Below are 26350 nucleotides of genomic sequence, written 5' to 3' on the forward strand. Positions count from 1 at the left end.
TGCTGCAGTAGGAAGCTGAGGTCACTAAAAGGGTAACTACCCAGATACACCTACAGCCTTGCTCTCCATCCATCCCTGTGCAAAGATTGGCTCCCATTTAGCAGCTAGACAGGTGAAGAATCAAGATTCCTCCATTCTCATGCCTCAGTGAGGGATTGGAAAATTTCAGGCTCCTCAATTCTCATTGTCCTACTTTAGGAAGTTGTTCTCTTAGGAACTTCTCCATCACTGTTAAGTTCCCAACTGTGGAAACTGCAGCTATCGTGTTTGAAGGGAATTAATTTAATGGTTCCCTTATAACTTAAACATGTAACAAAGATCAGAATGTACCTTGGAGTTATTTTTCACACATGATTTCAGTCTATTAAGATACTTAGTTCTTTCTTATTTACATTTTGGGACTCACATAGGACTATCTTGATAAAAGTCACTCAAAAATTTACTTAAAAGTCCTGAAAAGCCTTGCAAAACTAGTAGGAAAAATAAGAGCACTGTTATATACACTCATTCTATCTTCATGAAGATAAAATCATGCCTGTAAAAATGCAATTCCAAAACAAACTACATTTACTATTTATAAGGAAAAATCCACGGCATAATAATGAAGCTGCTGTTCCTCAGGCTGGAGATGCTGTTGACTTTGTGTATGAACTTATCAACCTTTAATCCTCTTAAATGGTATGTTATTGTTGCTCAGAGAATGTCAGATCCCTTACCAAGGACCAATACTTTAATATTCTGTGCTTGCATCAATATCTATAGAAACACACAGGACTTCATCACTTTATTAGAAATGTAGTGGGCCTATGACAGGAAAACCCACAACTGGTTCTACTGCAACTCAGTCTTCTGCCCAGATAATTAAATTAAATATAAATTATTGAAGTTTTGCTTTCCTGTCTCTGGAGGTATTTAAAAGATGTGTAGACAAGGTGCTTATGGCCATGGTTTAGTGGTGGATTTGGCAGTGACAGGTTAATGGTTCAATTCAAATGATCTTAAGGGTCCTTTCCAACCTAAACGTATCTGTGATTCTACTTACCTTTAATTTTAGATTATAATAATGGTTTGGGGGGGTTACAGGAGAGGAGTTAACTTAAAGCACAAATATTACCTCAAATCATAACTCTTGGCCTTCTCCAAGCACTTGTTTTTCTTTATTTATGCTTGAAACAAAACCAAACACTGAAAATTCAAAACCGTCAAACAAAATTGAAACCATCTCTCATCCAGAGTTGAAACTCAATTTCCGATTCCCCATATAAGCACACAGCTCTCAATAAATCAGAGCTACATCTAAAAGCTGAATTTGACTCAAACACGGTCTACTATAAGCACAGGCTGCTTCCCTCTTGTTTCCTCAGCTGTAGTTCCTTGAAATTTTGTGTTGTAGCAAGGTCAAGGCCTTTGCCTGCTCAGACAGGACACATGGCTTGTGCTTTCAGACCAGAAGAACAATCTCTAGCTTTAATCTAATTATGGACACCTCTAAAAAAATTACAATAAGAATTTTGCTAATCCTCATCAGTCGTGGACATTTTCACTTACCTTTATCCCATTTCCATTTAGTTTTGAATATTTAGGTAACATCCACCATACTGCAATCTTGTAACTGGGACAGAAACCTTTAACTTCAGTGGTATCAGTGAGGTTCATCATGCTTATAGATCCTAGTCTTTCGAAGGAGTAGCTCTTAAGAGAAGTCCTGGCTACTGTTGGTTTCCAGGCTACAGGTTAGACACTGACAAAAAGGAACACTTTGGGAAATCTACTGTCAAATAGCCCCAGTTTAGGGGACCAGAGCAGAAACAAACAGTGATTCCTTAGCACCTGACAATAAAGTTTCTGGATTTCTCAACACTGTATGTAAAAGCCACATTTACCTTCTCTTCATTACCCATTAAAGTAACAAAAATTTTTGTGACTCATATTTATTCCTTTTTTTTTTTGGCAGCTCAGTCTGGCTTCAACCAAGACAAAACCCCTAAGCAGAAATTCACAACCAGGAAACATTAGAGTGAAACAATTCAGACTTTTGGAAAAAGGAAAGCAACGTCCTCAAGAAATAACTTGTACGTTGAACACACTGAACCACCTACAGTTCTTGAGCATACATATATTTGCAGCCTATTTTCCCTTCTGGGTACAAAACTATTTCTTGATGAGTACAGGCAAACAAGGTCATGTGAAACACTTGGAAATTTCTCAGTCAAGATGACAGGCAGCCTCCATGTGGGTGAGCCCTGGAAGCAGAGGAGGCAATGCCATGCCTAAGGCTGCCACTTACTGCCACAAGCTCTGCAAGCTGGGTTAGGATTGCAAGAGGAAAACAGGGAATTACACTGAAGATGCTGGAGAAATGCAGCCAAAATATGAAACTAAGGAAAAAACCCAGCCATTTATGATTTAGGTTAAATGCAGTGAAGATAAGGAGAATATATTCCATTCCAAAAGGATCTGCAGAACAAGGACATCACAGCAGCAAGGCACAACAACTCTAGACAAAGACTACTTTTCACTTCTCAAATCTTCACTACTTAAAACCAAGTTTAAAGCTTATGGGACCACCTCAGTGCTAATTGACATGTACCTTCAGAAAAATTTATTCACCTATTCATCAATACTTCAGGTTTAGTAAAATAGAGCACTGCACTAAATACAACTGTCATAAAAAATACCAACTAACCAATCACTATGATCCTCCAAAAATAATATATTAGAAACACTCTTACATGACATAGTTAATGTTCTTTTCAGCACCCTCCTCAATGTATTTAGACAAGCTTATCTGGCTATACTGTACTTCCAAACCTTTCTTTATCTCATAGCATATGCAGACCTATTCAGAAAGTACATGCTGGCTCCTGGAACTGCAAAGCAGCTGACATAATCTTGGAGTTGTAATAAGCTTTGAACTTCCTGAAAGACAATCAAGACCAATTTAGTTTCTGAAATAAAACCCACATCACAGAGAAAAATCATATTATTGTAAAAGATGCGAGGATACACTACCCAGAGAGAAACTTCAGCTTCCCATTGCAGCAAAACAGGGAGAAAAAAAAGACCTGATTTCAGAAGCTACCAATCTCTAAAAGCATATTCCTAAAATAATATTTTTAGCTTTATGGCATATTTCTACATAGTTAGCTTTTGTTTCTGCTTTGTCTGTTTGTTTTTATATTTAACAAGCTGTAATAACTTGTTAATAACAATGCAACAAGAAGAGTTTGCAGTTTCATTAGTGTGATGCTGTGGATATTGGCACCAAGGCTCTGCTTTACCATTCGTCGAAGTCAGTGGAAAATTTCTAACTATAGATCAGAGACACCAAGCTCTTGACAGCAACAAGAAGAAAGAGATCATTCTATCTCCATGAATTCTGGATGCACTAGGATATAAGGAGTAGAGGGGAGTGGAGAGGAATGGGAAGGTCCCTAGACAAAAGGCTAGACTGTCCTATATGGTAGTTTTACTTTGTTTCCAGTTTGAATTTTCTCAGAGCATATATGGCCATTTTTCTCCCAGATACATTTTATTCCACATGTTGCTGTGGCCTTGACTACTATTCAAGCACAACTACTGACATAAAACATAATTTGTGCGATACTGGTTTGTTTCTTTTACACCTCCAAAAGCTGGTATTTGCACAGTCCTATCTTCAAGGTCTTTGCATGACGCCACACTTATTACTTGAATTGTTGCTTTTTAGAACTTAGCATTACTGGTTCTTATAGAAACCTCCTACATATTTTCATAATTTTTTTTTGCCACTCAATTTGCAGTTTGAGTTTTAGCAATTAAATACATCAAAGCAACATTTCTAATACAGCTATAAATGTTGGTCCAAGAAAATTCTAATGAGCAATCCCACCACAACTATACATTCAATAGCAACTCTGTATTTACTATGAGATCATGCAGCAGTAAAGATCTTTTGGAGTGACTGTTCTCCTCTCAAAATACTGAGCAAGCAGTCCACATTTTCACCCTGAGTTTCCTGCTTAGATGAAAAATGCACACATCCATTTGTGCCACAATAGAGTAAATCAGCTTTTTAATCCAGTAGTATACCTTTTCCATGTCACTCTTCAAACATTGCCTTTGCCAGTTCTCTTTTAAGTGCAAAAAAACAGAACATAAACTTTTTATTACCCATTTAACTCCAAATATCAGACACCTAAAAATTGTTTCCAGCCAACTGACCCATTATCAGGTATGACTTTCTCACTGTTTATTCCAAAGATACTGCATGATATCCATGGGTACTGCTGACACTGCATTCTGCTGCACCACAACAGACAGAAGGGGTACAAAAATACATCCCCCAGCAGAGGGACAGAGCAGGCTGGGTGCTGCCTCTCTGTGTTTCCATGGCACTTTTGAACCATCTAAGCAGCATGGAGAAAATCCTTGTACTTGGGAGGTCAGCAGCCACCCATCGCTGCAAGAACAGGAGGCAAACACTGGCCAAGCAGGGCTCCATTGCTGAGTACAACCTGCTCACAGCAGCTCCTTTGCAAGGGATGATCGCACTACAACAAGCTACTTTACTCTGTGCCCTCTGACAGAGTTATTGAGTCAAAGTTTTAGAATGGCTTTTCTTTCTTAGAATTGCAGATTTGCAGTGTAATCTACAAGAAAAAGTAGACCATGGGGGGACTATCTATATCCAAATATTCCAATTCCAGTTCACTCTGCCCAGTGCTGAGTATTAGGCTTCCCTTAGTTTTCTTGTATGACATGCAAGAATCAGGACCAGACTAAGTAGCATGTTCAAAGACATTTTACATGGCAAATTGCTGCAGACCTGTGAGGGCTTCCAAGCAATACAATCAGCTTTTGGATACACTTTCCTTACCCCTCAGGATGTAGTTCTGATAATTCTGGTCAGCCTCTGCTCCCACTTTGATTAAGCAAGTCAGACCTTCAGCAATAACAAACTCATGAACCAAGTCCTTGTCATCCTGCCACAAGAAAAATGAAAAGCTTCATTAGAATTTCGAAAAACAAACAGGACATATCATAATGTAAAACAAGTGTATGCTTGTAAAATTGACTTTATGTTTCACATGATGTAAGCAAGTTGATATGAAAGCTGTTATACAGAAGACTTACGAGTTTTAAAGTCAGAATGAAATACATCACTGCAAAGCATGAGAAAACAAGCTCTTACGTTTCAATCAACTTCAGAAAATTAAAATCTGTGAAATATTACTTTTGATCTTTTCATTAAAGGCTTGAAAACGTTCTCTGCAATACTACAATATCACCACGTCACATAAACAAACATTCCTAAAGCCCTTAAGTGTCAGGATCCACAAGAGAATATAATTTCTATGCCTTAGCATAAATTGGTTTTATTGCAATGGAATATTATATTCATCATCTTAACATAATATTACTTCATTATATTCAGAGTGGGAAAGTATAGCCTTGACAATAAGGACACCAGCAGAAAATATTCCCACACTGTGATGGAAAACACAGCAAAAATAAGAGAAAATTTCATGGGACCTTATGCTTGCTAAAGTGACTCGCTGTCTTGTAGCCATCAGGCCTTCAGTCAGTGCAGCAGAATGATCCATATCACAGGTGCATGTGACACCAGGGAGAGCAGGGGCTTCCTGGGCCCTATACAGGTAACTCCTATGCCAAGGGGCAGTTGCTTACTACAAGTTTCTTTCAGCCTGACAGTGTGTTTCTTATTTCCTTCTTTCACCAGAGATAATTTACATAATTCTTATAGGTTGAGCAAATTATATACTTAAGAGTGTAAGGTGATTTGGCAATTTCTGAGAAATTTAGAAATTATGAGAAAAAAAATCCATTCAATGTTTCAGGAGGTCAAATTAGTTAAAACAACTTAAAAATAGTATAGTGTCATATATAGATACACAAATTTATCACATGATAAAAGGCGATTTATCTTTTAAAAAGTATATAAAGAGGAAGCACACAATCACATCCCACATCTTGGCAAACATATATCTTAAAAGCCCAAAATACATAAGATAAAATTAACCACTGTGTACACCTGATCTAAAGTTTTAATATATTTTTTAGTCTCAATGTTTTATCTTTTGAGAGTGCTATTTTTTTTTCAGTATCTAGATACAAACCTTGATAGTGTTTTCTGAAGAGTTAAAAATTTGACAAAGTTCTGTGTCAGACCAGGGCACTACAGATGCAAGCCCACAATTTTATGGAGACAAGCAATTTCCTGTTTCCATTTACTGTGCTCAAAAGACAGTGAGATAACTAGAGGGGCAGCAGGAGGGTACAAGACCAAGCTACCTGTTAATGCAGGCAGCACTAATTACACACTGATTTCTGCACCAACGGTGTGTTCGAGGTGCATGTACAGACCCTCCTCCCCTGCAGCCCACCCCTCTGACATTCTAGAAGAAAACAAAAGAATTAAGATGCTTATTTATACTGAGCAGCTCAGAATAGCTTTACAGAGGGAACCTTTGGCTGGTACTGAGGTGGATGTATGTTTGGCCAGGTTGTCAACCCAAAGAGCATGTCCCCATGTACGGGACAGGGGCATAAGAAAGGGCATGGTCAGCCAGGGCACATGGACCTCTGACCGTCAAATCCTGCACAGGGACCTTTGGCAAAGCCCTTCTCAAAGGCCACCAGTCAGAGGACTGAACTTTAAATTCTCAAGCAATTTATCTCAATTAGTGTAGCAAGTGATGACAAAATTCACATGGTAAACTTCCAGAGCAACATTTTACAATAACTGGAGTCTTGGAAAAATAAAACAAAGACCCAAGATAAAATGCTCTTTGATGATCAAATCTAAATTTCAGGTTCATTCACCCTAAACTTTGGTTTCTTGATTTAAAACGAAGTAACTACAAATAAATGCATAAATAAATCTGTATGCATGCAATAGAGAGATCCAAATCACACTAGATAGCAAGCAATATTCCAGCTCACTTTATACAGAGTGCAGGGAGGCAGAACCACAGCCAGAGAATTCAGAGAATTCTCCCTTGTGCCTGCCAGGTGACTGCTCCCTTCCATACATCCCTTTCTTCTATGTTGCTTTTAACTCAAAGATACCTGAATAATTTCTTATTCTTCAAGAATTTTGAACCTTGCCCTCCTAAAACTTAAGAGAGGAAACAGATCCATGGAATCAGTCAGCCAAGCTTAATGGAAAATATGTTAAGTGTTCAGGTAAACTAAAGCTACACATCATGATAATTCACAAATACTTTGCATGTCTAGAAACCAAGTTACTCTGTATGCCAAGATCAGAAAATTAAAAATGTCCTGATTAAAAAATCCCTGCTACTAAAGAAAGAAGGTGCCAAATTTCCGCTACCCAGAGTGGGCAGTAGTGGGAGCAAGGGCAAGGGACATTAAAGAGGGGAGGATGTAGAATTTAGAAGAACTAACAGAAACTGGTAGAATTGTACAGAATAAAGAAACCTGTGGGGTAGACACCCTCAAAAATAGTTTTTCTAAAAATCAAATGACAAATAGATGCATACTTAGACAACAGTTGTCTAATTAAAAGAAACAATATATATAACAATTGAAATTGTTGACTGAAATAATAACCATATTTTCCAGATAGTATTATCCTAGCTCAAAAACCTTCATTTTTTCTTTAAATATTTTTTGTTGATACCAAAGTATGCATTTTGATTTCAGGTGTGTTTGCGTCCTCCTTCAGTGAAGAAAAAAAAATCAATTCTGACACTTACTAATAGACCTACCATGCTTCTTTGGGAAAAATATGACAGCTGGATGACCAAAAAAAAAAAATTGTCCCTACACCAGAGAAGTTAACAGCAGTTCAGCCTCACAGTCCTTCAGTTTGAACCCAAAAACCAAAAAAATTTCACAGCATTTAGCCATTAAGGGCTGTTGACATTCAGTGAACGATAAAAACTGAAATACTCATTATAACTTTAGGATGTTCTCTATAATCTGAAATAGTAGATGCATATTAGTGCATCACCTGGTGAAAAATTAGAACCTAGCATTTAATTGCCCAAATAAATAAAACTAAAAATGTGTTTGTATGTGGTTGATCTTTTTTTTTTTTTTTTTTTTTTTTTTTTTTTTTTTTTTTTTTTTTTTTTTGTAACAAGGATCTTTCCAAAGCAAATTTTGAGATCTGCTTTCTGGAACTTCTTCAAAACAAGCAAATCATATAGTCACTCTTGACTGAAAGGAGATCTATTGCAGGGGAATAGCAGAGGAAATGAAGGGGGATGAGGAACTCTAACCAGACTGCTTTGGGAAAGCACTGAATAAACTAATCAAACCTGAATTAAAAAAAGGTTTTTAAGGTTCTTCTTTCCCAAATAAAAGGGAAAAAGAAGATGCAATGAAGCAGAGTACAAACACATCATGCACTAGACGTAAATCTGAACTTAGTACATTATCTATCCCATCATGTATACATACGATGAGAGGAAAGAAGCAAACATCTGGAATGTGCAGCAAAAGATAAAAGGCATCCAACCCCATACGTTGTACATTGAAAGGAGAATGTTTACATCCATTTTGGTCTAGGATAATCTTTTCAGACCCATTAACTCACTGACTTGCCAAGTTAGGTGACCTTAGGAGCAAAGGCTACTCTCTAGCAGTGGTAAGAGATTCAGGTTTCCAGGATGAGAGCATTCTTTTGCACAGAATATATGGCATGTGTGTGACAACGATACATAAAAGTATCTGCCACATTTGTGTGATAATACCTAGGAGGAGGCAGGGAAATGTTGTCATTTGCTATAGAAATGGACTCCTTTGCTAATATTGCAAAGATTTATGATCCCTTAATCAGCAGGCATTAAGGCATTGATGAGAAAAGCAGCAAAACACAGGCAAAGCTCTCTGAGCTTCCTGCTAAGCTCCTGCAACCATAAAGATTGTGCAGTGACACAAAGGCTGGCTACTTAATTCTCTATGAAAAGATATCATTGGCCTCAACAGATAACTACAGTTTACTCGATTATTCACAGACTTGAAATCTCTTCCTTTTTTGAGGCATCTCAAAAAAGAAAAAACAAGAGAATGTATGTCTGTGCAACAGATGCCTATTTTTGTCCAACATGTAATGAAAGAAACATCAAATAAACCGGTGAGTTTAAAGCTTGCTTATATGGTTGACAAAATGCATAAATCAGACTTTCACCTCCATAACTCAGCCTAGCTGCTAAAAGGACACCACAAACTCTGTGATCAAGCAGTCTGTGCAGTATGCTCATTTGCCCACCAACAGAAGCAGTGCAGGAGGGGGACTGGCTTCTTTCCTACCCATTTTCCTATCTCTGTACCATTCCATATGTTCTCTAATGCAGTTTTGCAGGGTCTTACCTGAAGATGGAGACCAAATATCTTTTATCAAGGAATGGCACTTTGCAAGAGCGCATTTTGTCTGATATGCAGCTTCCACACGCAAAGATAAATTGTTTATATACTGTTAAATCTTTCTGAAGCCTGCTATTTCTGTGGGCCATATGTCTGAAAGCTTTCACCCAAAGCATGATTATTTTTATGCCACAAGAAAGTTGCTTAGTTTCCTAATAAAAATCAAGGTTTTGGAAAAGAGATTCTCAAGGGGATTTTTTTTTTTTTAAATCTAACAAGTCCTGCTAAAAGCTCCATTCCAAGTATTTGGGGAAACAGGATTAGTAAGTGAATATTCACACTTGGATGTGCATATACATATTTCTCTCTTACGTGGCTAACAGCTGTGCAGAATACTGTCTTTCCTTCCAAGGAATCATAACACATAACAAGTTCCTTGCCTGTAAGATTTCCACCAAGAAGAATCTGATTTTTATGGGTTTGAGGTTTTTTGCCATTTCCTTTCATAATCTATCCCATTGTTTCTGGTTGTTTGAGAAGTCCCATATTTAATTCTGTGTTGGATAATTCTCTCCTGTTTCTGTTACAAAGTGAAACGTTGCACATTTTATAATGTTCATTTCTTTAAAGGAGGAAAACCATGGGGTTCCCCAGCTTGTGCTCTCCACATGACACATTACCGAGTGAGCCAGCAATCACATTCTGTACTAATCAAACCTTCCAAAATGCAGAGTTGCTATGATCCAGGCTAAAAGCAAGAGCAGCACAGGCAGACAGGGTACCAGTCACAGCCACAAGAATCTCCTTGCTAAACTTTGCCTGTGGGTTTACAAGTGGGGATTGCATTCACAGTGAGCTTCAGCAGTTGATGCACTTCACTCTCTGAGAAAGAGCTTCCCTCTCTGCTCTGTCACTCTGCAACATCCCTACCAAGACAGATTTAAACTCTGACTATTAGGCCAGCTCTGGTTTTGTCTGTAGATCAAAAATGGTAACTTCACAAACAATATACTGCATTCACATTTTATCATTGTGATAATTCACCTTGGTAAAAGACAAGATGAATATTGTCAATTTGCTGTGCACTGCAATATGATCAGGAATATAAACCCTACCACACTTAAAGTGGAGGAGTATCCTCCTCTGCTGCCTGACATCTTCTGGGACAAGATGCTGGCAGTGTATCAATACAGTGTCCTACAGGCAGAAAGGGCACAGGTCATTCAGACAGTCTGCTCCTGAAACAAACACATCCCTACTTGATAAGAGGGAAAGTTAGTGAAATGTTCGCTCTCCTATGTCCATCTCTGAAATAGATACTGGCAAAATGCACTGTCCCCACTCCACATCAATATGCCTGAGCAAGGTGTCTTTGGAAACCACTCTTCCTCAGATTTCCCTGCCAGGAGTACACACTGCACAGAAAAGAAGAACTGAAACAGAAACCCCGGATGATTATGCTCAATGTAAAAGAATAAAATAACAAGGGAAAAATATCGATCAACGTGCACTCACAGAAAGTCCTCAAAAAACATAAATGATGGCTACACTCTTTAGAAATTAAAGCACATTTTTTCACACCCTCCCTTTTTTTTTTAATCTCCTGCAAAGTCAAGATAGGATCACAAAGTTCAGCTGGTTTTAGGAGGATTAAGCTTTAGGGATTAAGCTTCATTCATTTGGGGATGTAAATTAGTGGCAGAGGGACAGCAGCTGACTGGTGAGGAAAGGAAGGAAGGAGGAGGCAGGTCAAAGAGCACACCATGTGTGACTGCAGGCTTTTGCTGGCATAAATCTCAAATGACAATACCTCTGGCACTCCACCACAAGGTAAAACAAAGGACTATAGCCCAATATACTTGAAAAATTTCTTTGTTACTAAGTGAATAAAAGGCAGGATGATAGAATCTAGGTTTTTATTAGCAATAGCACCAATGATAAGTAGGTCTTTATTCTACCATTTTTACACTTAAGAATGCACAGGGAATATAGATCTACTATTCCTAAGCATTCCTCTGACTCATCCTCACATATACAAAAAAACCCAAAATAACCTCATACTTTGCTCTCAGTCTGACTGCCCTGGGCAGCAGTAGCAACGTGGCATCAACAAGGCTATGACCAGAACACACTCCCATTACCCAAGAGCCTTCATGTCCACAGGTTACCCATATAATTTCAAATGCTTACTCAGTGCACCATTCCATAGCAATGGAAAATTAACAGGCAATTCCTCTCAGCTGCCCTTTTAGCTACCAAGCTCTGCAACCCCAGCCTACATTAGAAATATACCACAATTAAGCCTCCACAAGACATTTTTAACTATTGCTACCTGCCTTCAGTATGCATCACATCTGCTAAAGTTACCAGCAAAACAATCACTCCGATGGACAAGACTACAATGATGTAGGAATAAGAGTTAAGCTGTGCTCTATTAGAAACAGAAATCCCAGAGCATTTCTGTAGTCCAGCTTTTTTATTGGCTAAGTGACAGGTTGCATTTTACAGATCAAGATTGGCTTGCAATGTTTGCAGTTAGAAAAGCTCATTCTGGCTTGAAAACTGAGTAAACATAGTCAGGAAGTGATTGAAGGAGCACAGATTGCCAAAATATAATTTATAGTTTCTTTCCCACACTTTAAATCATAGTTCTGTTCTTTGGACTCCAAAATTATTGATACAATTAAAATATTAGATTGCCAATCCAGAAGTGTCTGATATTATCTAATTCATTGTCACTGTTTATTTCAGTTCATTTTAAAAGCCAAGTGATCTATTGCAAACAAATCTGGAAAGAAATCATTCCAAAAACATACACACATGCACATATATACGCACATACACACATAAACTGAAGCCCTGTCAATGGTTAAACAGGGAAGTCTTGTACTAAACATGAAACCTCAGCTGTACGTTGTGTAAGGACACTAGTTTTAGAAGATGAACCAAACACAGATCTCAAAGTCTTCTGCTGTCACAAGCATTGCATTTCTCTAAGACAAGTATTTTGACTCCCTGATACTTGGCAATCCAGAAACTACCCCAAGACAGGTGCTAGGCAAGTTCAGTTGCTGTCTTCCTTCTAACACATTCCTGCCAGTACACCTAGAAGAACAGCTTGAGAACAAGGTTGCCCTGGACTGGGATGTCCCAAAACTGCAGTCATCTGCTAGAGATAAAGCTGAGGCAGAAGCATTTCAGTGTTGAAAGGCTTGCAAGGACGAAGCAGCCAGTTTGTCCCTCAGTGGAATTTCCTTCCTCTCACTAAACCTGTTGGTTGCAAATGCACTTCACCCACTTTACTGCCCTCACCAGCTGTGCCAAGCTCCCATTCCTCTTCCCTCCAAGATTTTCCCTACACTCCCTCCTCCTTGCTGACTTAGTGGCTCATTTTCTTCTGTCCACCAGTCTTTAGACCTTCCCAATTTATTTCATGTGTATCTGTGCAGACACATGGCCATAATATGACACCAAGACATCAGTATTTTTACATTGTTCCCCTTTTTCCTATTATTTTCTCTACTTAAATGGAGCAACATTTTACAACAGCATGCACAGAAATTACCATCTCCCTTTATCTTGAAGTGAAGTAATACATTTAAGCAACCTGCACTATAAAGTTTGGCTTCTAGTGATGACAACAACGAAAATTCATCCCCAAGAATCGGTTGTGTTGCTGGAGGGAAGGGATGCTATCCAGAGGGACCTTGACAGGCTTGAGAGGTGGCTCCATGCAAACCTCCTGAAGTTCAACAAAGCAATGTGCAAAGTCCTACATCCAGGTCATGGCAATCCCACATCTACAGACTGGACAGAGAAGTGACTGAGAGCAGCCCTGCAGAGAAAGACTTGGGGGTGATGGTTGATGAAAAACTCAAGATGACCCAGCAATGTGCACTCACAGCTCAGAAAGCCAACCATGTCCTTGGCTGCATCAAAAGGATTGTGGCCAGCACATCAAGGAAGGTGATTCTTCCCTTCTACGCAGCTCTCATGAGACCCCACCTGGAATACTGCATACAATTCTATTGCCCCCAATATAAGGTCATGGAACTGTTGGACCAAGTCCAGAGGAGGACCACAAAGGTGATCAGAGGACTGTAGCACCTCCTCCACAAAGCCAGGAAGAGAAAGCTGGGGCTGGTCAGCCTGGAGAAGACAAGGCTCCAGGGAGACTTCATAGCAGCCTTCCAGTGTCTGAAGGGGCTCTACAGGGAAGTCACAGAGGGACTCTGTCAGGAACTGTGGTGATGGGACAAGGAGCAATGACTAAAAACTGAAAGAGGGGAAATTTATGTCAGGTACTAGGAAGAAAACTTTTATTGTGAGAGTGGTTAGATGCTGGAACAGGTTGTTCAGGGAGGGTGTGGATGCCCTAACCCTGGCAGTGTTCGCAGACAGGTTGCATAAGGCCCTGAGTGATCTGGTCTACTGGGAGATGTCCCTGCACATGGCAGGGGGTGATTGGGAGTAGATGATCTTTAAGGTCCCTTCCAACCCTTTAACATTCCATGATGATTCCCTGATATCAATTTTCCCCCTTTAAAAAAAAAGTAATGAAACTAAATGAAACTAATGCAACTAAAGTAACTTCTTACAATAAATGTGGTTTTCTGTGGGACATTTTATGCCACTGACTTCTTGGGGACAGAATTTCATCCTTTGCACCTTTAGTAGACAGCAGATACATCAACTCACTGTGTGTTTTTCCTCCCAGTTAATAGAAGAATTAAAAATTACTAGAAAAGTCACCTAAGCAGACCCTGCCAGGGATGTTCTTCATGGCAGAAAAGCAACAGATCCAACAACAGTCAGGCAGTGTACTACATGCCTGAGGAAGCTCAAGTAGATAGAGGCTTCACACTAAACAACATTCCCTGTTTCTAGTCAAAGAGTTGCAATGAATGAATATTGGTGGCTTCCCAAGTTTTCAGGCTATCTTTGTGGTGGAAGTAGTTCACATTTTATAGTCCATTAAGAACTGTTTAGATCTCAGCCTGTAACATTGTCTAGAAGGCACTCTATATGCCAGTGAAACTGAGAAACTGATTTTGATATTTAATGTATCATATCTATTTTATTTATCATTTCTAAAGAGTAATGAGGCATCTTCTTTATAAAACAGGATTAAACAGATCTGTAAACTGTTATGCAGAACTCCAGTGAATTTGGTTTGGGAAAGAAATGAAGGTTTCTCTCTTTTTCATGACTTAATCAAGATCCCTTCCAAGAGGGATCCTAAAAGGGAGAGGTGGCAGATAGCCTGCCTCACAAGTGATGACAGCAGCCCCTAAATCAAGTGTCACACAGTTTCAAACCCTAAGGACTCATCAGTCATGCTTGCAGGAGGGAAGGAGCAGCCTTCTTCCTTGAGATCAATGAGGCAAACACAGATACTTCTTCTGCACTCCTAAGAATGATTGATGACTCCTTAGCAGCTGAAGTGTGTGACATTTGATTTCACTCACTGATAAGATTGTGTCTATCCAAACACCTTCTAGATAATGTTTCTGTGGCCCCTACATAGCTGTTCTTTGTGACATTTTACACAAAGCTCAATTGTTCAATGATTAATGAATTTCTCAACAATAGAAGAAAATTCTGTAAGAGAATTTTGTAACTGTGTCCCTTGATACTCTGATCACAACACAAAACAGGAATCCAGGCTCCTGAAGAAAACTAATGGGAGATCTCCTACACTTGTCAAATGACACTTGATAGTGAAAACAGTCCTAGAAACTGGCTTTTTTCCTTGACTTTAAAATATATACTTTAAGTCTGCTTTCCAGTAAATGTAATGCATGGATAGATTAAAAATATTTTCCAAAACTTTAAGAAGCATATTTACACAAGATCACAAATTTCAACAGACTTGAAACATGCTTTAGAGCTTTCTTACTTTTCTTACAATACCATATTCTTATCCAGTTATTTTGTATTTTGATATGATGCAATCAACACAATTTCTAACTATGCTTTGTAATTACAAGGTACACTTGTTTATAGTTTCTAAAACATAACTGCTTTATATTACATACAGTTGTATCACAGGCCATGTTAAATAAACTTTCTTAATGTCACGCAAATCACACAGCCCTATTTACATTTATTATTGTGCTCATACTCAATTTTTGTGCTTTTAAGACTGATTGAATCATATGTTTTATGCAGCTGCATTTTTAACTCTCTTATTATAACACAATTAGGATATGAAAAATGTTTTTTGAGCCTGATTCTCTGAGTGCCACATTCAGCTGGATTCTGCCCAATGCCTTTGGGAATTTTAGCAGTTTGCACAAGAATCATGAATCTCTGATAAATACAAGAACCAGGCAACTCAGAGGTCTGTCAGAAAATACATTCAAATGGAAAATAACTGTACTGGTTTTCAATTATTTCTTACTTTTTTTAAGTTTGCTTGTCAAAAAGCATACTAGTAAACCAGAAGAATAGTGTAGCACAATCCAGAAAAAGACGATGACTGTGGCTTTCTCAGCCCCTCAGAATGAATGACAGTAACAGAACGGCATTACTGTCAAAGAAAAATGCTCCACATAACCTTTATCATTTTGCCAAAACCAGACCCCCAGAAGAAATCAAAGAGAAATTCCAAGTACGGACTTGCCAAATGAATCTTTCATCTAAATTTTGAAACAAAGGCATTGCTTTTGCCAAACATTTTTAAGCTTTGCTGAGGCCTCGTGTGAAAAATCAAGAGCTCCAACTATTTGGAAATCGTGTTCAATGTAAAACTTGGGCTTATTCCCACTTAATGTGAATAACACTGCACATTACCTTGAAAGTCTTTAAATTAAAAATTATACTGACACTGAATTGTGCCAAATTATCTCAGCCATAATTAAATGATTATAAAAAAATATGAACTGTCTTGGCACTTAAAGACACGATGAAGTCTCGAAAACACTCTGAAAATTTGTTAAAATTAAAATAAGGACTTTTTTAAGTGAACATTTTATTTCCAAAGTATTATACTCTTGAGGAATTTAAAATACTATACAAAACGACACACAAAATGAAAAAAAAGAGTAGAAAAACAAACTTTTAGAAAATTTTTAACATAATGATAAACTCCTAATGTTGACATTCTTTCATGTCACAGACAAAAAAATTAGGCATGACCTTTTGGATAATGGTGCTTTGTTTATAATATTTTTATTATATATATAAAATATTAAAAAAATATATTTATATATTGTATTTACTTGTATTTTTCTTCACTAAAAAATTGAAAAAGCTTTTCTTTCTAAAACAAATACAAAAACTATCTTACATTCTCTCTCATGGTTCATTATGAGATAAACTGAAGTCACACGCAAAGGACGCCCTTAGCAATGCTGGTAACTTGGTAGTTGACAGGTAAACAGGGGTTTACAGGGTCTCATTTTCACTTTGAAGTGTACCCCCTCAAACACTTGAGCATATTCTGTGAATGCTCTCAGCTTGAGGAAGACTTCTCAATTACCCACTAATGAGAACTTGTCTTTTAAGAGTATATCAGGATCTTTTACGGCTATGTTTGTTAAACAAATAGCCATAGTTCTACCAGAAAGAGCTACTTTAAGGGGTAATTGATGATTCCCAAATTCCTTTCCATACCACATACATTAGAAAGCAGGCAAGTTGAACTCTTCAGAGAAAATTATGCTCTGAAACTGTCACACAGGTTTCACTTAATAACTAAATTCATACACAGGTATGGGTTGTGTGCATCGCTTTTCCCCTCCGTCCCCTCTCACTACTCTTCAACCCAGCTGAGCAGCATGAAGAGAGAAATCCTGCTGGTGGGCTCACTGAAAGCACTGAGCTCAGGAACAGTTACTGTTTGTATGTATGTATGTATGTATGGCCAGACTTCGCAAACCAAGATTTGGGAAGGGCTCTCCCCACGTGGGTGTGCCCTTCCAGCCTGTGCAGTGGATTTTTTAGGTGAGGCACAGCATGCGCAGAACTGGCCCCACTGTTTAAGTCCTAAGGTCCATTTGCCATGGCCGAGTGAGCTTGGACAGTGACAGTGAAGTCCTCGGGACTGTCACAGCACCTGGTACTAACCAGGGCTGACTCTGCTGAGCATCCGAGATCTGACGGGATCAGATGGCAGGGGGGCATTGAACTGCCAGGGGACGGTCCCCACTGAGACTCGAACTCAGGCCCTTGGGATTCAGAGTCCAGAGTGCTCTCCTTTACACCATGGGACCGCCAGAAGACTTACTAGACCTCCATTAACCTACATGGAAGAGAACATTTATGAATACCCAAACTGGAAGAACTCAGGATGAGAGGGCATGGGACATACAAGATGGGTGGGAAGACAGGCTTAGCACTTATTGCTAAATTTGTGTGAGTGCTTAGATTAACCAGTGGAGTACCTAAAATCAGAGAACTACAAATACTGCCCAGAAACAGCTGAGCTGAACAAAAAGAGAAGAAACCAGACAAGACTTTGGAAACCTGCCTAATTTCCTCTGTGCAAACACTCCACCTGCTTGGCAAGCTAACAGGAAAACCCAACTTGCATCCTTGTGACTCAGTCTCTTCCTAGGAATGCCTTGAAGAGACAATGGCTTACCCAATCCGTGGTCATGAGATGACCAAAATGTTCTGGAACTGCAACTGCTACTTTGTCCAAAAATTTCAAAATTCAGAGACATTTTCCTGACCCAGAGGGCATCTTCAACTACCAAAATTTTACAATAAATGGTCTGCCTTTCATCATTCACTCCTATTGTTCAGAGAATCTTAATTCTGGTACTTGCCAAGTTCTAAATGTCTAAATTTGAAGTCCGTAAGAGCATTGTGTGCTTAGAAAATTTGCAATTTTGCAGTCTTGCAGATTTTTTAAATGCTGTTATTCTTCTTATAATAAATGTTGATTTAAAGTAAATCAAAAAATGATAAACTAAGATGTTTAAATCCTTCCACCTACCTATTGTAGCTAAAAAAAGGATTATAGGTTATCATCCTCCACATGGATCCATTAGGAAAGGGGGCAAACTGCTGCTTTTATTTATTTCACTTATGTTTACTGATGGAAATGGAATGTGTCATACTGAATTCCATTTTAGAATCACACTGGCAGCATGCTCTAATTCTCACAGATGTATTTTTTTCACTTTTCCCGACCTGTTCTCTCCAATGATCTGCCTTCCAGTCCCGCAGCTTTCTCAAGTCCTTCTCCTTATCCAGTAAAATCAATTTGAAGTCCAAGCTTTAAATTCAATTAAATTTCTTATCATCCACACCATTTGTGTATCACATTGTCTACTTCCCACAGCATCCAAAATCCTCCTGATTTCAGGTCTGTTCCATAATCAACACTCATATTCGAATCCATGCCTTTTCTTAAAATGATCAATCACTACCATGTCCTCCTCAGCTCTATGAAGTTTCTTTCGCACTTCTCAATAAATCTTTTCCTCTAAACTCAATTTAAATTCAAACACCTTCAGCAATCTCCCAGTATATGCTGGTTCCTCATCAGATCTGTTGCATGTCTCCCACATCTCTTTTTAGTTTTTGATGTGGCTTAAACCTAAGCTATTTGTCCTTTATTAGGCCAACACTGGGTCACCACCCCAGCTCCTGGTTTCCCAGCTCACCTTTCCACATTCCCCTCCCAGTGTTCCCAACAGAGATCTATGCCACTGTCTAATGAGCAGCCTAAGTTTCCATCTAAGAATTTCAATTTTCTCCTTTCCTGGCAGGTTTCATCAACTCACTCTGCCATTACACCACATGTGGTCCTGCCTTCTGACAGAGTGAAGGAATGGGGGAAGATTTGTAGACCATAAAAAGAAAAGGTCTTAAGAAACAGTTGGCTAAGTGCATATTACAAATGAAGTCCTTAAAAGTCTCATTTGTCAGAAACAGTAAGTTATTCCCTATATTAAGAAAAAAAAAGAAGAAATTAAATTCATATTCAAAATCCAGAATAGACAGCCATTATTTGCTTACCTGAAATATTTGTTTCAAGGAAAAAAGTGCCCGTCTCAGCTCCCGGCCATTGGAATTGTAAAGTTTCTCTGGGGGAAAAAAAGAAAACAGAATGAAGTTCAGCATAAACAAAACTGACAACATGACGAAAATGTATGGCTGTCAAAAGAGTCATAGCATCTATTTTCCATTAGGCAGGCTGTTCTTTAAGAAATTAGCTTTAAAAAAAATATAGGACTTATTTATTAAAAATGTGCATATAAACAAGGGCTTTGTAGTCCAAAACTTCAGATGGCATCTCTCAGGTAAATTCTCAATAGCTTCAACAAGATCAGTGAGAAACAATTCTCTCAGGAGTTTTTGAAAATGCGTAGAAATACTGCTCTTTCTGCATTAAGGTAAATTTAGTGCGTATTGAAAGTACCAGATAAATCTCAAAAAACTTCAGCTGAGCACACTCTTTGCTTTTGTTATCAAAGCTAGAGCCACTGAATCCCATCCTTGACTGCCTTCCCTCTAGACATTCTTTTCTCATGTTCTCATCTTTCTATTGTTAAATCCTTTCTACAATAGCAATGAACGTTAATACCAGAAATAGTCGGACAGTCTGTTCTAAGCATAATTCAAAACAGTGTTTTATTCTCATGAAAACTGATCTTGATCTTTTTCTAAATGAAGCAGAAGTCTTCTTTTCATCATCCAATACTGAAATATATTACTTCATTTATTCCCCTACTAATGCATACTCACAGAAATTAAAGAAGACAAAAGCAACTCCTCTGCTCTCTTTCTGAACCCTGTTACAATGTTTGTGCCTTTAGAAGAAATCTTGGATTGTGCATCTCAAGTTTACTGTTGCAAATTTAGATGCAGGGATGCAGTGGAAGGTGTGCTCCTCAAATCTTCCTGGTCTACTACGTTTAGCATATCTGATAGAAAGAGACTTTATAGAACACTTTTACAGTCCTAAACCAAATTTTACTACACTAATGCAACCTGAGAAAAATTAAAAAGGAAAGTAAAATCTTCACAGTCACTTCACATGACACACTCTGCCTCACCCACAGATCATCATGAAAGGACCCTCTCTGCCACAGACAGTGGCCAGCAAGTCCTGAGATCAAAGCTGGAAATCCCATGGAGTGGGAATATTCTTATGAGAAAATAAAATGTCGAACATCTCATTTCCTACTTTCCTTTGTCTATTTCTTTTGTAATTAGTACTTTACACTACCAAACCAAATTAAATTTTATTTCTTTCTCTCAGGACGTTGCAAAAAAAGGCCTAGCACTTAAGTATTCATTGCATTTATAACTCAGTAATCATTTTATACTTCAATCAAAGAAGGTGGGTGTTATTTTTAGAAAAAACATTTCTTACTCCCAACTGTCATCTTTAACCAAAGGAAAAGTGTGAAGTAAAATTTTAGAAAAACTAACACTTTTTTTTTTAACTTTTAAAATAGTTTTGTTCATCCCTAATTGCCTCTGATTTCAAAGGCAGAATGTGTAGAATTGGCAAAACTATTGTTTTTATAAGTTGTCTCCTTTCTTTATAGATTCCTGACAAAACACTGGAGGAACAGACTTCACTTCAAGCCATAAACTTAGAGGCACACTTTAATTACTCTCACTTAAAAATGCACTGGCATGTGAAACTACATTTCTTGGCAGGATAAAGAGCAATTTTGTCAGGAAAGCCTAAAGAATAATAAAGATCTTCTAAGACCCGGTCTGTCAACTTTACATGCCATTATAACACAAAATATTCCTTTCTGAAAGATACCTCCATCTGGCATTTGTTATTACTAATATCCCTCTATTCATAATTCACCAGCATCATTATGAGCAGAATGTTTCCAAACAAGGCAGTGCATTATCATCTTAATTATGAGAGGCACCACTTCTTAAAATGCTGGCAACTTTGTACATAAATATCAGTGTTCTAACAAATGCCATCTGCTGGTCCTGGTCTCAAACAGGAATCATCATCCCAGCCTGGGGTAAAGTCCTAACAAACTATTGTTATGATACCATAACACTGGTTGCTTTCATTGGTGCATGAAGATTTTTGGTACATCTCAGAGGAACAATGCTGACTATTTTTCTCCTTGGTCTCTTCACAGAGCATAACATCACCCTTGGCAATCAGCACAAACAATGCTCTCCCTGCTTGTCTGTAGCAAACAGGACAGGCAAACTGAAAGGCAAAAAGCACTCCTGAGTTCTTTTTCTGCGGTAGAAAATCAAATTTGAAAAAACAGAGAGGAAAAGGCATATTTGCTTATGACGTTTTCACACAGACAATTCTGAAAACAGACAGCAAATGCTTTTCAATGCTTGTTGCTTTACATGAGTAATTTAAAGTGTTGCCCTCTTAAGCAGACTGAGAAATAACCTTCCATGCTAAATTGCCACGGTGCATCCCCTGGCAGATTTGTCCTGAACTGAAACAAATTATGTTTACAGCTTTGAAAGAGGAGTCCAGATTGCTACTACGACCAAAACCAAAAAATTCTGTGGTGCTCCAAGGACAGTCCGGAAGACCCATCTGCTCACTGCTTTGTTACACAGTGTAGATAAATTGAACATGTACACTAGGACTGCTTTATGCCAGAAACCAAATCTCCGAATGTCAAACCAGAATACGCACTGTTCCACTTCTCCCTGAAACTTCTCAAGTCTCTGGCCCTTTGGTATAACACCATTCCCATCCTTCCCCAGGTTAGGTACAGGCTGGAGACATACTGTATTCATATACTTCAAGATTGGAGGAGATAAAATAGGCCAGGGAGTTTATAGGTCAGGGCGTTTGTGATATCTGACTGTACCTACCTATTGATGATGGCACTTCTGACAGTTATGTCCTGACAAGCAGGACATTCGCAGTCATTTTTTACTATTTTCTTTAAAGAAAAAAAGAGCTGCATCTGTAGCTGTGAAAGAGCTCATTGCTTATACCCAGATGTCAGAAAATTCTTCTGGTGGTTCCCTCTGACGTTAACTAACACTAGAGGGCACTGCTTATTACCTTATTATATGGAGGAACACTGTTCCTCCATGGGCTTCCCACTGACTGAGCAATACTCTTTGGGATGCAGAGTTGGTACTTCATCATTCTTGAATCCCTGCTTTTAACCTGTAGACTGTAGGACATCCTGGGAAACTAAAAAGCATCAGCACTGCCAATCTCGAACATTCAAAAACAGAGTCAACTCTTTTGAAAAACATAGAAAACCAGGCATTGGTAAGGGCCTCAGTTTTCTTTACCTTTTGCAAAAAAGGAGAGTCACATTCATTAAATTATCCTTCCCATCATAGCAGGTAGGTGTATATCCTTGAGAGACAAAAGAGATTCCCTTAGCTCACCATTTGTTTCTAGAGACAGAGCATCAGAGATAACTGGGCTTGTGACAGAGACAGACGTGTGAGAGGTAGCAACCTGCAAGTGCCTATTTTCTTGCAAGGGCAGAACTGGTTGAGAGAAAGCTTCATGCTCTCAAAGAAAAATATTATTTATTACTCTGTATTTTTGTTTGCTTTTACTGTTGTAAAAAACAACTCATGCTAAGTGAAAACAGATTTCTATAGGTGAATCTGGTACAAATGAAGCAATGGAGGGAAGGCAATTTGGTTTGCAGGTGACATCTCTTCAGAAAGGAAGTCTTTAAAGATCTCTTATCAGACCACTAGCAGCTTTCAAATGGGATTTTGTATTTTCAAAGATCACTGTCAGAGGTTCAGATTTCACTGGATATTCAACTCTTTTGACTACATGGGAAAAAGGACTTTTTAAAGAAAATAATAATTGGTCCTTATTTCTTAATTAAAGTACTGACTTTTATTCTGCCTTCTATGGAAAAACGAGTGTTTTCAAGTCACAATAATAAAAGAAGAAGCAGAACTGGCTGAAAATTGCTTGGTTCAGTCCCACATGTTACACCTGACCTCTGACCGACAGGGTACCATCCTCCTCCCTTCCTCTTCCATCACACCCATTGAATTAGTCCCTGGGATATAGTAATTTATACAGCATCAGCCTTTTGAGCTGTTGGCAAAGACTCGTGAACATCTGGCTGAGCACAAATGGGAGTTGCTCTGCTTCACTTGCTGCTGCCTGAATGACCTCCATGTCTCCCATCCATACCTCTTTTCTTTAAACTGTAATTTCAAGATGAAGCTCCTTTCCTTACAAAAACATAAAAGGGAGATTAACTCCACATTTGATTACATTAACAGGGTACCTGGTGCAGATCTACTTAAACAACATTTGAAACATTTCCTGCCATTCATTTCTACCTTGCACGGGACAAAACTAGCAATATTCTTTGGCTTCCAAGAGCTACTTGTAAACAAGTCAGTAATTAGAAAGTAAAAACTTAATTACTTTTCCTACAACAATGAATAAAAAAAATCATTTTACATGCTCACTAGAAAGAAGTATTACTGACAAAAGTAATAGGCTGTCAGAATTTAAATGATCTGCCTACCTTTCCAGCAGCACTGATAGGAAAAACAACAACTTAGAAGAATAAAGAAAAATGTTTATAATGATAAAAAACCTCTTTCTGTGAATGTCAAGTGCCACAACTCTAAATTGATTACTACTCTATTACAATTTTAAATGGACATTATTTTATCTGAATGAATGTATACAATTGTAAAACTAGAGAAATATCATGAGCAGCACAGCAGAAGTCAGGCACACAGGTCCAACCCTGGGAACAGGCACCAGGAAGCAGCCTGGTAGACTTCATCCGAGCAGGCCCACGGGTACATATAGTGCTGCAGATCTATAAAACAACTGTATATAAAACTAATTAGTGTAGTGTGCCAGTTTTTCACTGTATGTCAAACAAATTAAAGCAGTTTTCTAAGAAAGTCCTGGTTCTGTGCCAAGAATAGGCTCTTTTCTTAGTTTTGCTTTTGTCCATGAAAGTTAGTCATAAATGTGTTGGCCAGACAAGGCACTTCACTTTTCTTCCCAGACCCCCTAGAAAACACACGGAGAAGGGATTCATTCACAGGCACATTGCCCACTACTACATTAACACAGTTGCTGCTTCTGCTGAGATTACTTCATTTTGCATACTACAAATTTCCTTTTTCTCTCCAAATCTGATTTATTTCTCTGTATAAATAGTTATGCATTAATTAGTGCAACATCTCACATGCGAACTCAAGCTATATATTCTCTCACTGATCCAGGCATAAATGATTAGCACTCAAGAGTTTTCCCACAATAAAGGACCTCAGGCCAAGCTAGTGGCTGCGTATAAATTTCGGGAAGCTGAGTCTACGTCACTGTCAGCACCGACTGCTTTGGAGGAATGTGCAGGCTGCCTCCAAGGAATGCCGCCCCGGCTCCCAGGCAGAGAAAAAACCTCCCTCCCCTCTTCTTTATTCAGACACACAGCAGCTGCTTAGCTAATTATCTGGGACAGTGGGTTCCCTCTTCGAGCAGGGTCCTTTGCCCCCACTGGGAGAAGGGGATCCTTTGTCGGGAAAAGATCCTATTACGCCTGCATATGAGAAGAGCTCAGCTTCAAGCCTGCATCCTTATTCCCTTTCTCTGTAAAGGACCTGCAGGTGGGGAGTGGGAGGAGGGAAAAACAAAACAGCCTTGGACACCCTTTCCTATCCTATCCCCTAAGGCCATGCTGGCAGAGGCTCAAAATAGAGTGCAAACAGCCACCTGCAAACCCCAGGGAGCCTGTGGGTTTGGACAGACAGGCAGGGAGAACTTCAGGGCAGTATCTCCCCTGGGAATGAAAAATACCCCATACAGCAGCACTTCAGAGCAATTCTGCAACTCGTGCTTAGGGATTTTCCTGCCTCTGTCTCTTTGAGGGCAGAAGTCTGCATTCTTGCTGCTGCAAGACATAACCCTCAGAAACAGTCCCTGGATTTCCACAGGGAGAGTACACAGGGCAGAAACCCCACTTTGGGAAGATGTATTGGAGCTAACCTTTTTTGAGTGTTTCTCTGAGATGCCAAACGTCTTAATTTCTATCACGAGGGAATTAACATAAAACTGTCAGCACAAGAATGATAACACATTAAATTCACTGAAAAAGTATCCAATCCTCTAGGTGCAAGTGTCCTCCCTAATTCTTGCTTCTGTGTTTCCTAGAGATATAAAATGAGATTCAATCATTTGCGGGAAACTGAGTAACATGTATGAAAACTCCAGACCACCAAAGAGAAAGACGATGACTCTGAGGAAGAGGAATCGAAGACATGCAGCAACAGAGAAACAACTCACAGAGTACAGAAGAGTAGAGGGAAGTCAGTAAGAGAGAGAATAGACAGTAGGAAAGATGGTCTGGAGTGCCATTAATATGAAAACAATAGTGCTTAAAGAAAGCAGTAATGCTTAAGCAATCAGCTGCAGAGAACTAAACTTAATTCTTCAGAAGAGTGAGAAACCAAATCATTTGTGTAAAACAGAGACAAAAAACATCCTTTCAGGGTATGTCTTTTCCATCTAAACACATTATTCCTTTGCTCTTGGTTCCAGGTTTTAGCCAGTGCTGGAGGTTCACTATCAACATGCAGATAAACTACTGCAACATCTAAGTAATTCATTGAGATTTAATTGAAGGAGGGGTTTATGCAAATAGTTGGCAAAGGGGAATTTCCAGTCTTTATCATACTGCACTGTCACTGTTCAACCCCAGCTGTCAACTAAGCCCCACACAGCCACTCGCTCACTCACCCACAAGCAGGATGAGGGAGAGAATGGAAAGTGTAAAAGTGAGGAAACTCAGGGATTGAGATAAAGACAGTTTAATAGCAAAAGCCTCCCACACAAGCAAAGCAAAACAAGGAATTCATTCACCACCTCCCATGGGCAGGCAGGTGTTCAGCCACTTCCAGGAAAGCAGGGTTCCATCACATGTAATGATGACTTGGGAAGACAAGTGCCATCACTCCCAGTGTTCCTCCCTTTCTCCAGCTTTATATTCTGAGCATGACACCACAGTTGGGGTCAGTTCTTGTGCACCCCTGCACCCCCAGACTCCAAGGCCTTGACTCTGTGAAAGTGCTGCTCAGCAATAAC

The 26350-nt window shown here is 38.9% G+C and overlaps 1 protein-coding gene across 6 annotated transcripts in view; it reads right to left on the reverse strand.

Moving 5' to 3' along the window:
• The window catches only part of FHOD3 (formin homology 2 domain containing 3), a 390828-nt gene that overhangs the window by 192895 nt on the left and 171583 nt on the right, over positions 1-26350 (reverse strand). For all 6 annotated transcript variants that reach the window (XM_071553603.1, XM_071553605.1, XM_071553602.1 and 3 more), the window contains exons 4-5: positions 19309-19376; positions 4859-4964 (exon numbers count right to left, since the gene is read on the reverse strand). In XM_071553603.1, coding sequence (XP_071409704.1) covers positions 4859-4964; positions 19309-19376 — 174 coding nt within the window. The remainder of the gene's footprint in view (positions 1-4858; positions 4965-19308; positions 19377-26350) is intronic.

Source organism: Pithys albifrons, chromosome 4, assembly GCF_047495875.1.
Source record: "Pithys albifrons albifrons isolate INPA30051 chromosome 4, PitAlb_v1, whole genome shotgun sequence".
In the NCBI taxonomy this organism is placed as follows: Eukaryota; Metazoa; Chordata; class Aves; order Passeriformes; family Thamnophilidae; genus Pithys; species Pithys albifrons.